The following is a 17,942-nucleotide window of genomic DNA, read 5'->3' as shown; positions in this document are numbered from 1 at the left end:
AAATTATTTATTTATTTACCTACATTAAATAGGAATGATTCGTGTATATTTTCTATCCTCTATCTATACAGTTAACTTTCATAACATATCATGTACTTAAAATACAATAATTATTATATAAATTAGCAGGTTTTTTGGGTACACTACATAAATCCGAATTACTTTTTTACGAATATGAAAATAACGATTTTTAAAATTACGAATTTCATAGTTCCGAATAATTCACAATCCCGAATTTCAAGTTTCCGAATAACGAAAATCACGATTAGTCAATAAACGAAATTTCAAACAACATATTTATTAAAATCACGAAAGTCAATTTTCCGAATATTATTATTTCGATGTTTTAAAAGTACGACCTTTTATTATAACGAATTGTTAAAATTACGAATCCCGAACTTTTAATATTCCTAAAATACAAATTCCCGAATGTATCTTAGTTAACAAGAAATAGTTATTAAGAATAGTGTGTTTATTAACAGCATAATCCGTATACAATTTAACAATATTTTTAAGCTATATTATGTGAAACGCTCCGCTCCGCTTCGCTGCGCTCCGCTTTGTTTTTCGATATCTATGTGCACCTAACACGCTCCTCCTCGCTTTGCTCGTCGTCGCACCTATCTTTAGGTTTAGGTCCTAAGGTTTTTAAGGTTAAACACCATAAAATTCCGAGCAATTGTTTTGCTCTATATTTGAAACGCTCCGCTCCGCTTCGCTGCGCTCCGCTTTGTTTTTCGATATCTATGTGCACCTAACACGCTCCTCCTCGCTTTGCTCGTCGTCGCACCTATCTTTAGGTTTTGGGTCTAAGGTTGTTAAGACGTTTACGGTTTTTTTGTCAAAATCACGAATTATCACATTTTCGATCGGGATTTGAATTTTTCGTGATTATAATAAATCGGTATTTTATTTTTCGTATGCTTGAGTAATCGTATTTTTTAACGTTCGTGTATTTGACAATCGTAATAACAAATCTTCGTGATTATAATATTCGAAATTATAATTTACGTGATTATTAGAATTCGGCATTTAAAAAAATCGGTATTGCAATATTTCGTAAATTACATATTCGGTGTTTTCAAATTCGGAAAAAAGTTTTTCGGAATATTTGGGTGTTCCCAGGTTTTTTTTATATTAAGGGTCTGTTTCACAATGTCTGGTAACCTGTGGGATAAAAACCATGGTGTCACTGTCTAAAAAATAATACTTAACACAGAGTGACAGCATGTCTTTTTATCTCACAGGTAGCCACTAACCAGACATTGTGACACAGGACCTTTAATGTAACATTTTAAATATGTATTCACTGATCACACCTTTTAATACATCAATTGCATCATTCTCACCTCCGAAAAGCATCAAATAACACTTCATGATCCCAACGTGTACTCACAAGAGCAAACCCCCACGTTACTACACATTCATAACTTCACTTATTACACTCGTCTTACAACCTGCTTCAATGGCTCACTGTATCCCCTGCAGTTTGTCCGCCTGCGCCTGCGCATGTTTCTTGAACAGCGCGTCCAGCTCCGCCAGCTGCGTCCGCGCCAGCTTGCCGCCCTTCATGTCCAGAACTCTATGGAACTCCTGGGACGTCCCTTCAGGGAGCAGCTGAACAAACTGACTCACAAACAGCTCCGGGTTTGATGAGTCTAACGGCGCCATCACCAGCTTCAGAATCATTTCGGCTTTCGTCATCAGTTTTATGACCACTTTAGTGTACGTGTGCGGCGCTTGCCGCTTCACTTCGGAGCCGAAAGATGGCGCTTCCAATAAAGCGGTTTTCAACATGTGCGTGTCTAGCAACAGCTGCTCCGAACCGACCGTCGAGATTGGTTTACACTTGTAGATGTTCTGAATGAATTTGGGGATGAAAGAGTTGGCGAAGCGGATGCAGAACTGGGTGAAATATTTCCGTGAGGAAGCGAGGCTGTCGCGTAAGAGCGGGACCGTGTTCTTGAGGTGCATGATGATCTGAGTGACATACGAGCTCTGGTCCCCGACCGTGTCGAAGTGCAGCCAGGACACGCGCGACATGGCGGTCAGAGCCGGCTCTACAGCTAGTTCCAGGTCTTGGACGAGCATCTGGATGCAGTTGTCGATCATCTTGTGGAACAAGTCCTGTGGATGGGAGAAGCCATGTTGATAATAGAATAAATTGAGCATAGCGTAAACTCGTATAGGTAAGAGAAAGTTTTAACTCAAATTTTAAAGTGCACATTTCACATTGGTAAATGTGCAATTCTGTGAAAATGTGATAAAGAGAAAGCACAAAATATCATAATGTGGACCATAAAGCTATAACCTAGTTCCAAACGGCATCACACAATCATGATTCCAAACTACACTTAGTTGAAAACTCACAATCGCACACATTACATTCTTCTTCTTATGGTGTCGTTGACAAACGCAAAAGCTGGGGCGCGATTCACATCTCAACCGAAATATTTGTAAAGCGATACGAACGAGTTACGAGATGAAATCCGCAATGTTTAAAAACGCGATTCATAGCACACATACTTTGATCTCGTTTTCATATCGCTAGTTCGTATTTGGATGGCTTGAGTGAAATGAATGAAACTATATTTTTTTTAATTGCCATGCAAAAATTATAAATACTACCACTAATTGTTTTAAATAATTTTGTTCCTACAATATATTTTGTTGGAATTAGTGTCGATAGCAAGTATCAAGAAACAGCTTTTTAATTCAACGTTGAAGAAATTCATATCCTGTGGCACTTTTGACAGCCGCCATGTTTTCTCCATAAAAACATTGATTTTCTTTGCTCATTTTCGTGTCAACGTAGTTTTTTTGGAAAATAAGAAGAAAGGAAGTTTAACTTACTTAGAGAAATACGACTGAGACATGTAAGTATCAATGTATTAACCTATTTTTTTTGAAATATAAATGTTACCGGTTGTAGTCAAGAAGGTATTGTAATTTACGATGTATCCAATTTCTGTTTTGAATTGTTTTAGAAACACAAGCAGCAGCCGATGTGCTTGAGTTGCAGAAGGAGCAACTGCGTTGTGAGAGCGCCACGGCTTCAGCCCTCACAATGATAGCTGATTAGCTGAAGTAATGAACAGACAGGCTGCAGTCAATGAGAGGCTTCTTGAGGAGGTGTTCCTCATATGGAAATCGTAGGTCATTCCTAAATGTTTGGCTAAATAATAGAATAGAATTTAACTTCATTGTTACCCCAATAATGTCTTAGGAAAACTGGTGTTGAATATTTATGTTACAGCGTAGTTTTGTTTAGTATCTGTCTGTAATTTTTTAGAACAATATCATACTGAACTTTTCATTTTGTCTTTTCTAGGCTAATGAAAGGAACAATCAAGACCAGACTTAAAGTAAAATAATACGTATACATAATTTATATCGGAATAAATACAAAATATTTTTGTAGGTATATTTTTTAACTATAAATTGAAAATCCACAGATTTTAGCGGCGACGCAGTTGCGCGACCAGTGAAGCTCTGGCTCCGCGACCGGCGTGGAGCGCGCGGTCCGCGCGGCGCTGCTGCGGCTGCTGCGCGGGAGGATCCCGTCCCTGCGCATGCGCCTGGCCTTCAATGACCTCACGCCTCTCTTCTTCCTCTTCTTCATGCGTCAATTCAAACATAGGAGCACCTGTGATTACTGATTACCTAAGTTCCTATATACAATAATAGTTTAATAATTGTTAACAAAATATTGTATATATAAGTATTAATAATTACTTATACAAAAGGCTAAAAGCATTTTGTACCAGCCAACCTATAGGAGAGAATATGAGAAAAATAATAAGACTTTAATCTTTGATTGCCATTATCTGTAGCTTTATTAAGTGGTAAAGGGACCTAATTACTACCTATATTTTTTAGTATTTGTGATAATTCATAGAATTTATTAGTTCTATCAATAAATAAAATATACATGCATTACAATGTGTTTAATTCATTAACTTACAATTTGCACACTGAACCGAAAGCATACACATTCCGTGTATGCTTTCGGTTAAAATATTCTAGCTCATTCTGCGAGGGCCTCAGGCCAAAACCCACGCCAATCAAATAAATATCACTAATACAAGCTTACTATAAAGGAAAATTACGAATTCGGTAAAGATGGAAACGTATCTCGTAGGGACGGCTGTCCGGCTGAAAAATGGCTTGAAGATCTTGGAGAGATGCGTACAAGGTCAATTTCACTTTTAGCAGTATTTTCTGAAAACGATCTAACAATTTCACCCTTTTCTTCGAAAGTTTAAAATCGCTAAAACGTCAAAATATGACAGATAAGCGATATCAAAAAGTTCAACAAAAATGACATGAATCGCGTCATTTTCCATTCCGTTCATTCATTTTGCGATCTCGAAACGATCTTACTATGTAGCTTGTTTTTAGTGCCATGTGAATCGCAATTTCATAGCTCGTTCGTAAAAATCTGAAAACGAGATGAAAACGAAGTTGTTTTTTGTGACACGAATCACCCTCCTGGACTGGGGTTTGTCAAAGTGGTGAAAGGATTGCCTAGTCTTATAAACGTCAATGATATGTCACTCGAAGAGACTCCTTTCACATATAACAATCTCACACCTCACACGTTCCACTTCCAAATCCACACCACCACATTCCACACTGACCTGTTCTGGCGTGAAGTCGACCTGGTCGGCGAGCGCGGGCGTGATCTTCTCCCTCATCTTGGCCTGCAGGTGCACCGTGGTCTCCACGCAGTACTCGCACGTCGAGATCACGCGGGTCACGGCCGCCACTTCTTGTTTAGTCAGTCTGGAGTGGAGGAGAGATGTGTTTAGAGACGTGTGTGTTGTGTGCTAATTTAAATCTTAACAATTTATTATTAGAAAGGAGCCGATGGCGTAATTGATAGTGAATATGCTGTGCCGAAGGCCTGTAGAAGATATTTGTTCAAAGATATACCTACTTACATGTATTTGTTTTTCAGTTTTTGGTTTTACATTACGTTTCTATTCCGTGGTATTTTTAACTTGCTTGTGCGTGGACCCTATCGCAATAACCCTCTTTGGAGGAGGCCCACGTCATGCAATGTATGATTACGAGCTGATGATGAGATCGACTATACAGGGTGTTGCAAAAAGGGTATACTAAGCCGAAACCTACGTGTGCAGCATGGTATATCTAAGCCCAAAAATTCAATCAGAATGAAAATATCGCAATTTTTTTGTCGCTATAGTAAAAAGTCACGTGGCCAACAAAGTTTCTATGGAAAATGCATAAGCATACAATTTTTTTGCAAAACCATGTATCTATAGGCGTGGCACAGGACCGGTCAGAGTGGAAATCTACACTTCGAGCCCTATGTCCCTGATTAGGAATCCCAGGACCTGATGATGATGATCTTCTTCTTTCGTGTCAGTGAAAATGCGAATTTTTATATTTTTCCAGACCAAAAAGAAGCAACTTTGATAGCATTCTGGTTGGCCTGGAGTAAGTCTTCCCGAGTGCAGGTGGAAGGGCACAGGGGACAGGAGAGTAAATGCTCCATAGTCTGGGGGGCGGTACCACAGTCGCATAGGTAGGTACCAACGGTATAGGATGATGATGATGATGACGTATCTATAGTATGTATACCTGGTGGCCATGGCCTCCCGCAGCAGCGCGGGGCGCGGGGCGCGCGCGGGCGCGGGGAGGGAGGGCGCCAGCACGGCCCGCAGGTACGTCGCGAGCTGCGCGCGGAACACGCCGCACAGCTCTGCAAGAATACATCAATATTCAGGGAATGGCGTGGCGTGAGAACCCTAAATGTATCCTGAAAAATACGACTCCCTCAACTTGGAGAAACGTACCGTTTCTTCTCTAAGTTTGCCTTCATTAATAATTTAAATACTGTAAATAAGTAAGTATTGGAAAAACTATAATTTATTGACTCAAATAGGTAGGTATTTAAAAAATTAATAGAAAACAAGGATGAATACTGGAAAAAGAAATGCCCCGGGTGAGGATCGAACTCACGACCTTAAGATTATGAGACTTACGCGCTGCCTACTGCGCCACCGAGGCAGGTGCTGGCTGAGGCGAAATAGTGGTTGTGTTGCTAAATAGTATCACAGCGTTGTAGGTATTCTTGATAATGCACTTGGAATCATCACCTTTGACATTCAATATCAAATGCATGATATGATAGCCATTTAATTAAGTTGGTACCTGCTTATGTTCACAGTGTGAATTTCCACTAGATACAATGTAAGAGATAATCAGACATAGGTTGGGTATGTAAATTTCTGCACTAAGAATAGAATACTGAAATAAAGTTCGAAGCTCTCTCTTATTTTGAATTAGTTCTGTTAGAAGATTTGTGACTTTATTCATTGGTATCATGGTAGTCATTAGGTTAAATAAAATGCGGCCAGTTTTCTGCTTTGTTTTAGTACATAACAAACCATCTAGTCCATAATTCTAGTCCAAAAAAATATGTCAGTATTAGTTAATAATATTTGCCTTGTAATTTCTGATAATATTTGCCTTGTTAGTTTTGACCCACTAAATTTTAACATTGTTATTTTCTGTTCAAGTTTTAATATTGTTATAATATGATAATATGCTTAGATAATTTAGTTTTAAGTCACTGTTGCCGTTAAGATAGTATTATTCGATAATGCCGTGATCGCCTATAATGGTTTTCACAACGAAAATTCTATTAAGTTAATTTTCTGTTAAGTATGTCTGTTGTTTTAACTGCTGGTGATCCTTATGTTAAATAAATAAATAATTATAAATCTAAGCTGGGCCTCAAGTCTGCTAAGGAATGGCGGCTCAATGCTGTGTCGTCTGAATGGTTTTCCGACTTTAGGTGTCCGTTTTCTCTTAATTAGTGAGTCCCAGTAGTGCAATATGAAACACTTACCACTTATTACTGTATTAACGCTAGTTCTTTAAAAAAGGTGCAATAAATATGTCCTAAAACGCAGATAATGAATACCTACAGTGCGAAACCTATGCTGCCGACAGACACCTGTGCCGCCATTCCTTAGCAGACTTGGGGCCCTGTACAGTGGTACTCACGCAGCATGGGCTGGCCGGTGGTGAGCTGCGCGCACTGCACGAGGCACTTCTTGTACAGCAGGAACAGGTCGGCGCAGGAGGACAACACGGCGCCGGCGGGGGCCAGCGCGTCCGCGGGGGCGGCGGGGGCGGGGGGCGCGCGGGACTCCTGGAGAGGAGGGGGGGTTATATTGTTATATGGATAAGTAGTAATACACTCACGGGCAATGAAAAACTTTTTTCCAAATAACTCCTAAACCGAAAAGACAAGCTTAATGACGCCGTCAGCAATATTTAAATACATTTTACAGCGCATCAGAATATTACCAACAAAAAATGTAAATAATTTGATTAAGTTTTAAAATAAAGGTTTTTAAAAATTGGGCTATTTTGGTTAAAGCTCAATTGTCAATTTCGGCACACGCGATTTTATGAGTGCATTTCTGGCATCTTGTCTCATAAATATGTCTGTGTTTATGTTAGAGATAATAATATGTAAGAATAATATGTATAAACATACATATAATTATGTTACCTCAATGAGTCTCTCCATGAGGCTGGCGAGGCTCTGCTCGAGCGAGGCCACGTACAGCGGCAGGTGCGGCTCGAAGCACGCGCCGATCGCGCCCAGCCACGACTGACGAGAGAAAACGAAAAAAAATATTGCGTTACAACATTAAAAACATTGTTAACAAAGCTCTTATGGGAAAAACGGACGCAAGAAACTCCAGATAATCTAATACCAGGTTTAATAGTTTGTCGGAAACATTAGAAGTTCACGGTTTCTCGCGTTGAAAGTGGCGCCTCTAGCGGAAGCTACCGTAAAACTTTTGACAGATAATTTATGCATATGACAGAAGAAAACCAAAACTTTTTTGGTTTACGTAAATTCAACAACCCGTACTAGACGCTCAGAGTTACTGGTAAGACTAGAATACTTGAAGGGTTTTGAATAGCATATGACATAATGAATGTATAGTGCTTACACTGACGATGTCCGGATCGGCTTCAGCGGTCTCTTGCGGCGCTTCCGTACTCTCCTCTGGACCTGGAGAACATAAACAATTTGTTTACATAAACAAACGTAGCATCAGTTTGTACTTTGCTTGCTCAGAGCGATTCTTGGCGTGGTGTGTTCAGTGTTCGTTTTGTTAGCACCGTTTCGATAACATGTAGGGACATCTCAGACACGGTCCCGCGACCCCGAGCTAGGCAGAGCCTGTAATATGGGTAATTGAATATTGGACCACTGTAATTATGTACATAGGTACATACATAGACACATACCCAAGATCCGAGTACAAATACCTGTCTTCAAACAAATATCAGTTCCGGCCGTGAACCCGGGACCTTTGACATAGTAATCAGCGTCACTAACCGCTACCGGTAGTAGTATTTGGTGCTTGTTAAATGCACACACAAACAAAGATACAATTTAAATCTAGAACGCATACCGTTGAACCACAACATGAGCTGGCCAGAAGTTGTGGCTGCTGCCTCTGATTGTCAGAAGTGGAAAGCTGTAGTTGCGGCCCTATGCTCCACTGGGAATTAAAGGATTTAAAAAAAAAACACGCACTCACGCCTTGTACTAATGTACTCCCTTGCGGGGTAGGCAGAGGTGCATTGCTGCACCCACTTTTCGCCAGAGTGTTATGTTAGTCCCAATGTAATAGGGGGCGGGCCTATTGCCATTTAACGGGCACATCCAAAACCCGAGAACAAATATCTGTGTTTAAACAAATATCTGCCCCAGCCGGGAATCGAACCCGGGACCATCGGCTCAGTAGTCAGGGTCACTAACCACTACGCCATTCGTCGTCTTAAAGGACTTAAGAAGAAGAAGAAGAAGAAGTACCGTTGAAGCGCTTGTGCAGCAGCAGCTCGAAGTTGGCGGTGCGCTGCACGGCGAACAGCAGCAGCTTCACGTCCAGCTCCGCGCGCCGCGCCGCCAGCAGCGACGACAAGTCGCGACGGGTGATCTGACGGGGGGAACATAGACATTTCAATAAATTACGCTTCTGTGATGTTTGAAGCGACATTAGTAAGATATTAACGTAGATAAACGTCACTATATAGCAATTGGCATTAAACAGACAATGATGTTGAGTCTGAAGGCAGAAATTCTAATTTTAACGCTGTCAAACTAAGAAATTTGCTAGCATAAAATGACATTTACGGAAACAATCATAGAGTCGAATTTTAAACAAAGAAAAGGTTTTGACCGCTCTAAATTTAGAATTTCTGCCTTCAGAATCGACATCAATGTCATGGTGGGACATTCAACATACCAATTACGTGGCAAGGTTCATTTGGCACATCTACACGTGTGAACCCACCAACCAACACTGGACCAGCGTGGTGGAAAATGGTCCAAGCTTAGGAAGGGAACTTACAAGCTTGTAGACCTTAATGTTGAACGACACACAGCTCGTTAGTGTGTCGTAGGGCATGCAATACCGGAACTATTTTCAATACCGGTATTGAGTTCCGGTATTGCAACTCAATACCGGGATCCCGGTATTAATACCGGTATTAGATTTCCTTGTAATAAATGGCATATATTGTGATTAAAGGTCGTATAGGTCAAAATAAAACGAGAAAAAGCAATGAAATTCAGTTTTTTGTAATAGATTTTTACGAGAATTGAGTATTAGTTTAAATTTTACAATAATTTTTTTTTTTACACCCAGTGTCCGTTTACGCATGGACAACAGTAGATATCAAACGGCCGAAAACTGCATCAAACGGTTGGAAACAAGTGCGCTTTCACAGTACATAGGAATACTATATCTTAATCGCTTTATTATAGCCTAAAAAAGTCCGATTCCGGTATTACTTCAATACCGGTATTAACTTTCAATACCGGTATTGAAAAAAGCGTGAATTTTGCTCCTAATACCGGTATTACGAATACCGGTATTGCGGTATTGCATGCCCTAGTGTGTCGTTGAACCGCCAATTGAAAAAAACGTGGTCACGTTTGCAAAAACGCTTTCAAACGAAAGTTATGATTTTGCACAAAGGGTTCCATTTCATAGAGCTACATTTTAGTTAGTACACTTCACACTCACAGATAATATACTATAAAGGATGTTGCAAAAAGGGCATACTAAGCCGAAACTTAATTTAAAAAATCGCATTTTTTTTAAATTAATTTTCCATAGAAACTATGTTTGTCACGTGACTTTTTTACTATGGAGAATGATTTTTTTTTCGCGAATTTTGAAATTCTGATTTCAGTTTTAGGCTTAGATATACCATGCTGCACATGTAGGTTTCGGCTTAGTATACCCTTTGTGCAACACCCTGTAGAAAAACCGCTTACCAGCGCGGAAATTTACTACGAGAAATCCGCAATTCGCGCGGTGAGGGGGTGAAGTGAGTGAACTGCCATAGGTAATTTAATAATAATAATAATAATATGTGGGGACATCTCACACACGGCCATCCGACCCCAAGCTAGGCAGAACCTGTGTTATGGGTATCGGACAGCTGATATATCTACACAAATACATAGATAGATACATACTAAATATAAATATCAACACCCAAGACCGGAGAACAAATATCTGTGTTTAAACAAATATCTGCCCCAGCCGGGAATCGAACCCGGGACCTTCGGCTCAGTAGTCAATTGTTAAGTTAGGTTTCCTTTCAAGTGTCCCTCACCTCGCAGAACTTGGTGGCGATGCGCTCGCTGAGGCGCCAGGTCGGGGGCAGCGCGGCGCGCGTCTCCAGCGCCAGCAGCAGCTTCTTGAGCCACGAGTAGCGCTGCTCTATGTGCGGCAGCCACGACACCTCCTGGTTGGACGCGAACAGGTGCTGGTACTCCTGTTTAAAGAATTTGTTTACCGTGATTTTCAGTAGATGGCGCTGATGTAATATTTCTACATCGCGGTATGGTTGTGTTTCCTGACCACCATATAAAGCCCCATCCATACGCTTGCTGTTTGTCACAAACACGGCAAACAGCAAACAAAGTCACAAACACCAAACACAAACACCGAACACAAACAGCCATCCACATGCTCGGCGAACGCTCATAACATTCCGAATCGGCAAACACGGCGGACGACGAGCTATTACTTTCGGGTTGACATATTTTTATTATATAATTAAAGCTTATCGCTGCCAGACGTGTGGAGACGTAGCGAACTGTTTGCCGAACATCCTTTGATCTGGCAAGAAAAACCGACACCGATGCCGAACACTGGCGAACACAAACACAAACAGGCAAACAACGACAAACACCCATCCACACGTCAGTGTTTGCTGTTTGCTGTTTGCTGTTTGCCATTGTTCGCCGAGCGTGTGGATGGGGTATAAGACTTCCTATACTTCCAATAAAAACGTGTGTGTGAACCTGTACTAAAGTGTTATACTTAACTAAGGGGGAGGAAGGTTGAGGATTTTATAGGGTGACTTAAAAATTTTGGGTTTTCTAGCCAGGCGTTGATACCTGGCTTATTATACTATTTTCACTATTTTGGTAGTAAAGCAATGTGTGGAAAGGTATTTCTGAGGACGCGGCTAAAATTGATTATTTTCAAATCGGACGTCTTTACATGGCTTCAATTACGACTCATCACGTCCTAACTGCTGGGGCACGGGTCTCCTTCCATTGAAGGAAGGGTTTAGGCCTAGTCCACCACGCTGGCCTAGTGCGGGTTGGTGGACCCCAACAGCTTGTGTTGAGAGTTGCCGGGTAAGTGGGCAACCCAACTGTCAGATGTTTTCAAGCTGCCCAAAAGCTTCTGACTAGGCTTAACGAAGCTCGCTCGACTACAGACACTTCACATGGTGATTCACATGGCTTGCTAAAGCATTTTTGCTTCAAAACAGGGTGAGGAAGGTAGAAGATTTCTGATGACTTGACTCAAATAGATGTTTTTTTTAAGCCAGACTGATTAACCTGGATTATAACTGTGCTACCACAAAAAACTGTAAACACTGTTTAACAAGTGTTTAAAACCAAATTTGACAGATTTTGTAGGCGTTTGACAGCGCTAAACAGATGTTAAATACTGTCTAAGTTTTTGTGGTAAGGCCCTATGCATTTTAGTTAAAAAACTCGATGAGGAAGTTAGAGGAAAGTGTCAGATTTACCTGCAGTTGCTGGTCCACGAGCCAGGCGAGCAGTTCGCGCTTGTTCGTGGCGTTGAGCACGTCGAGCACGGCCGCCGCCTCGCTCACCGTCTTCAGCGGCACCGTGCGCTTGCACCCCGCTGCCGGGGGGAGGGGAGAGGGGGAGGAACATTTTTTAATATCTAGATATCAGAGGGAGCGAAAATAAACAAACGTAGGGTTGGTCATAATAACTGAATTTATCAATCACAAGTTTTTAGCAATTCTGACATTGACATCTGCACAGTTTGAGAGCCGATTGAACCCGGTCAGGGTTCAGGGTAACTAACAACTTCATTCGTCATCAGAAGACTTTCTTCCTTATCATCCGGTACAGCGGCACATCTTACTAAATAGTGTAAGTAAATAGTTACTAAATCAGCGGGCCGGGGGCGTCATGCACTTTTTAAAATGTACCAAGCACATACTTTATAAAATGTACCATAAGACATTATGACAGTTGTCCATTAATAATAGAAAAATAAATCCATACATTTATTAGTGCTGATTTGTCAATGGTCAGAGAAGTGTTATCTGAAGAATAAATTGTTGCTGTTATTGTACAAATTGAATACAAACATTCAGATGTGACAGCAACAATTTTATTCCTCAGTTCAACACTTATCTGACTATTGAAAAATCAGCCCTTAGTCATTTAATCGTCTTCAAGGGAAAACCCCATGCTGTATTTTATAAGGTATAAGTTATGCATGTTAGAGGTCTCCACTCGAGAACATTATTCTATATAATAATAATAATAAATATGTGGGGACATTTCACACACGGCCATCCGACCCCAAGCTAGGCAGAACCTGTGTTATGGGTGTCGGACAGCTGATATATCTACACAAATACATAGATAGATAGATACTAAATATAAATATCAACACCCAAGACCCGAGTACAAATATCTATCTTTAAACAAATATCTGCCCCAGCCGGGAATCGAACCCGGGACCATCGGCTCAGTAGTCAGAGTCACTAACCACTACGCCATTCATCGTATTTAGATATCAGAGGGAGCGAAAATAAACAAACGTAGGGTTGGTCATAATAACTGAATTTATCAATCACAAGTTTTTAGCAATTCTGACATTGACATCTGCACAGTTTGAGAGCCGATTGAACCCGGTCAGGGTTCAGGGTAACTAACAACTTCATTCGTCATCAGAAGACTTTCTTCCTTATCATCCGGTACAGCGGCACATCTTACTAAATAGTGTAAGTAAATAGTTACTAAATCAGCGGGCCGGGGGCGTTATGCATTTTTTAAAATGTACCAAGCACATACTTTATAAAATGTACCATAAGACATTATGACAGTTGTCCATTAATAATAGAAAAATAAATCCATACATTTATTAGGGCTGATTTGTCAATGGTCAGAGAAGTGTTATCTGAAGAATAAATTGTTGCTGTTATTGTACAAATTGAATACAAACATTCAGATGTGACAGCAACAATTTTATTCCTCAGATAACACTTATCTGACTATTGAAAAATCAGCCCTTAGTCATTTAATCCCGGGAAAACCCTATGCTGTATTTTATAAGGTATAAGTTATGCCTGTTAGAGGTCTCCACTCGAGAACATTATTCCATGTGCCGTACCTGTGAAGGCGTCCTTGATGTCCTGGTAGATCTGGTCGGCCAACGTCTGCCGGATGGCGGTCACGCGGTCGCGCAGCGCGTTCAGCGACCGGATGTCCTGGTAGCCCTCGAAGTGCTGCAACACCTGGGGGAGAACAGAAATAAATAAGGTATTTCCAGACGACCGAATGGCGTAGTGGTTAGTTAGACGACCGAATGGCGTAGTGGTTAGTTAGACGACCGAATGGCGTAGTGGTTAGTGACCCTGACTACTGAGCCGATGGTCCCGGGTTCGATTCCCGGCTGGGGCAGATATTTGTTTAAACACAGATATTTGTTCTCGGGTCTTGGATGTGCCCGTAAAATAGCAATAGGCCCGCCCCCTATTACATTGGGACTAACATAACACTCTGGCGCAAAGTGGTGCAGCAATGCACCTCTGCCTACCCCGCAAGGGAGTACATTACAGTACAAGGCGTGAGAGCGTGTGTGTGGTTTCTATAAGAGTGAATGACAGAATGGTAGAGAAAAGAGAGACACCAGAAGAGACGGGACTCGGGAGACATTTCCGGGGGTATAGTAAGCGTGCTGTCACGGGGCTTGTGATATAAAACAAGTCCGGTACTAGGGGTAATCTTGAAAGGCAAATGTATTGCGTCTGTCTTGCGATCTCAACATTAAAGCAATCATAAGTTTTCTACTAAAGCGTTTTTTTCCAAAAAATACAAACATGTTCATCAAGCTAACGCCTATTTTATACCGAGAACCTAGTACCAAGAATGTAGAATTTACTTTAGTTTCTGCCAAAAACAGCCATTTTTGGCCTTTATTCAAAGTTACTCCTAAATTGTTGATATTATGTTTTTGTTTCTAGGTTCTGAAAACAGGCACCATTTAGCTGAACAAACTTGTATTTTTACTTTTTGAAAAAACATTTTTAAAGATAAGTTATGATTTTGTTAATTTTGGGAATGCAAAACACACGTAATACATTGCCTTTCAAGAGTAGGCGTACTGCTACTCACCTCCATGATGGCCTGCAGGGGCGGCAGCAGCCCCCGCGTCAGCGCCCCCAGCGTGTCGGCGCCCCCGCACAGCATGTGCTAGTGCTTGTATAGTACATGATACACTCACCTCCATGATGGCCTGCAGGGGCGGCAACAGCGCGCGGTACTCGCGCCCCCGCGTCAGCGCCCCCAGCGTGTCGGCGCCCCCGCACAACATGTGGTAGTGGTTGAGCGCGGTGATGGCCATGGTGAGGTTCACCTTGGCGCGGTCCAGTTGCTTGATCTCGAGCGTGATCTCGCGCACGGCAGCGGCGGAGCGGGATGCGCGACCGTTGATGTCCGATACCTGGGGTAGGACGGGTAGTGGAAAGAATATTAGGGCTTGTTAATCAATGGCAGTGGCCCAGTCTGGGCATGTATTATATTTAGCCGTTTGTGGTCCACATGATAAGAAGAAGAAGAACAATGGCAGGATTAAAGGTCAGATTTTCGCAGGATTAAATACCGGATTTGTGTTCATAAATTAATGTTACTTCAAGGCAGCAATAGCCAATGATGAATTGGCTTAGTGAAGAGCTTTTTTGCCAGATTTTTCATACACAGTATATCAAAACTGAAGTCATAGTAAAGAAATTTATTGATAAATAGGATATAGAAATAGGCTGTAAAAAAACCCCGATCAAGCATTTCAGAGTTAATTATAGTTTTTTATCTTCTCTTCTTATGATATCAAGTCATCACCTGTGAAGCCAGTTCCTGTATGACCGTCTGCGCATCAGTGAGCGCTTGCCGCCCCCGCGCGCGCGCCCCCTGCCCCGCCGCCGCCCCCTCGCCGCCTCGAGCCGCCCCTTGCAGAGCTTCCTGTATACACACAGTAGGTGATGAACATTAGTACCCTTGTGATGGTTGGGGTTTTAAATGATAAAAAACATTACAGGCTCTTCAATGGGATACTGAAACCTACTCCTACCCCTGTTACATATTATTCAAAATACCACAGCTAATGAAATATGAAATTAAAAGCTATTAAAATCTGGTAAAACCATCTATAGGTCACTAGTACGCAACCACACTCATCACATGCTTCAAATATGTTTGAATCATGTCAGGAATAAATGTTGTAATGGTGATATGGTGTTGTTGATTAATGATTCAATAAATATAGAGCATTGTATTGTCAGACTGAATAATATTATCTGAGGATAGACAAATTTCTTAATGTTGAAGTATCTATTGAAATATTAGTTAGATTATATGTCCTGCAGTAAGCAAGCATTATTGTATGTGTTTGTGGCGTCAGCTAAAGTAATAAAATAAGTATCTACACTAGGTATCCACCCCTAGGCTTACTTTTATATTAAAATTGAGTATCAAATTATACATGATTTAAGTGTATTTATTTAATAGCTCTTATATCTGTGAAACATACATTATAATCTACATAAATAAAAATGAATTGATGATAGTCTGCATGAAAATGGAGAAGGGCTAAACCAATTTGGCTAATTTTGGTCTTGAAATATTCATGGAAGTCCAGGGAAGGTTTAAAAGGGTAGGGATAGAGTAGGGTAGGGTAGAATTGGGTAGGGCAGCGTAAGAGGTGGTATGAAGTTCCCCGGGACATCTAGTGTATCAAACAAATACTCTTCAACTCATGTTATTTCACTCTCCTGTCAATCTAATCATGAAACTGTGTGCACTAGAGGTGGTCAGTTATCTCTACTGCCTGGTATACCTGCAGCGCATGCGCGGCGCGGTGCAGGCGGTACTGCGCGCGCGCCGCCGCCGCCTCCACGCCGGCCAGCGACTGCTCCGTGGGGAACAGCGCGTTGATGTACGCCACCGCTGAGAACTGACACAAGAAATATAGTAAATAATGTGTTGTTGGTGATGTGAAGACTGTTGAGGCAAGACCTACATATTGAAGTATAATTTACATGACATGGGGGTTGTTATAGATTGTATACCATCCAGTTGTGTTACTTATATATGAATGTTGTGAATGGTCTAAAATCTGAGTTCTAGAAAACATGTGAGACGGAATCAATTCTGTTTACTGACAAATATCAATCCACATCAACTGGTATCATCATCATAATTTACATTTACAAATGAAGTTGCTTCTCCTTATCGGTGACAAACAAAATAACCATAGTGATTATAATATTTATTTGTAAGGCACTGGTAATTGTCATTCTAGGAGGCTCCTGTTAAGAACCCCGTGAAGTTGGTAATTCATCAGTAGAGGTGGAGTGTAAAATACCTCAGTATTATCAAACTGCTCCGTTTCTCCCATCATCTCCTCGATGCGGCTCATCACGGACTCCGGGAAGTTGATCTGCACATCCGGGCCGATCTCCTTCTCGTCCGACACCTCACTGGAATCCATTTTTCAGTAAATATCCGTAAAAATTGGAGTTTACAGGCGTTTTTTTGATTATTTTTATTTTATTCGGATTTGTTGCCTTTTGCAGATTGAAAACGTCATAACAAATGTTGACACTGCACTGACAGGTAGGATTATTATTGCCAGGATGAAAAAAATATTAATAGCATAGCAGCAGCAGCAGAGCCGTTTTCCTTGACAGCTGTCAGTTGAGCTTTTGGGTAAGCCGATAGATGGCGTGAAAACGCAGTGTACCAACTGTCAAAAATTACATAGAGAGCAAAGAGTACTAAACTCAGAATAAGAACTCACTAGTTGTGATTAAATGTCGGGTGGTAGCGCGAGCCATCCTTCCAAGGCTCAGACTGCATGTGGCTTGGGATAGTGCTAAGTATTCTGTGAATAGTTCTACCCGCGCTATCACTATCTCAAAAGAGTCACTATCTCAAGTGCACTAACTCTACAGTATCAAGGGAGGAGGAGCAGATAGCTCAACTACAACTCAATTAATACAGGAGAAACTGAGAAAACTTGAAAAGAACGGCTGTACGCACAATCGCACTGAACGCTGAAGCAACAGTGACATCGACATCATAGAGAAAATAATACTACAATTCTACCTACCTACGTCACTTTCACATTTCGTTAGCCTCACAGAATAACATATTGTGATCTGAGTGTGTTCTGAGGGTTTGAAAGTTGGTACAACCCCAGACAACGCCATCTATTTCTCCAAAAAGGAACTTTTTTTTTTTTTTTTAACAAACGCCTCATTAAATGTACACAAAAATTATTATGTAGGTATTTACAATAAAA

General features: G+C 41.1%; 1 protein-coding gene, 1 long non-coding RNA gene and 1 other non-coding gene across 3 annotated transcripts; 1 reads left to right on the top strand and 2 right to left on the bottom strand.

Moving 5' to 3' along the window:
- Positions 1–1,316: 1,316 nt before the first annotated feature.
- LOC105384291 (vacuolar protein sorting-associated protein 53 homolog) lies at positions 1,317–17,222 on the bottom strand. Its single transcript, XM_048631488.1, has 14 exons — positions 17,004–17,222; positions 16,476–16,592; positions 15,482–15,601; positions 14,868–15,086; positions 13,755–13,878; positions 12,127–12,245; positions 10,690–10,851; positions 8,876–8,999; positions 8,004–8,065; positions 7,553–7,654; positions 7,039–7,186; positions 5,608–5,728; positions 4,641–4,785; positions 1,317–2,127 (listed from the first exon to the last, which is right to left on the bottom strand). The coding sequence occupies exons 1-14, from the start codon at positions 17,127–17,129 to the stop codon at positions 1,471–1,473; spliced, it is 2,346 nt and encodes a 781-aa protein (XP_048487445.1). The 5' UTR covers positions 17,130–17,222; the 3' UTR covers positions 1,317–1,470.
- On the top strand, positions 2,429–3,630 carry LOC125490964. Its single transcript, XR_007268014.1, has 3 exons — positions 2,429–2,876; positions 2,988–3,152; positions 3,456–3,630. It is a non-coding gene; the product is annotated as an uncharacterized LOC125490964 (long non-coding RNA).
- Positions 5,964–6,036, bottom strand: Trnam-cau. The gene has a single exon. It is a non-coding gene; the product is annotated as a tRNA-Met (tRNA).
- Positions 17,223–17,942: the final 720 nt, after the last annotated feature.

Source organism: Plutella xylostella, chromosome 2, assembly GCF_932276165.1.
Source record: "Plutella xylostella chromosome 2, ilPluXylo3.1, whole genome shotgun sequence".
NCBI lineage: Eukaryota > Metazoa > Arthropoda > Insecta > Lepidoptera > Plutellidae > Plutella > Plutella xylostella.
This window is presented reverse-complemented; position numbering and strand designations above follow the sequence as displayed.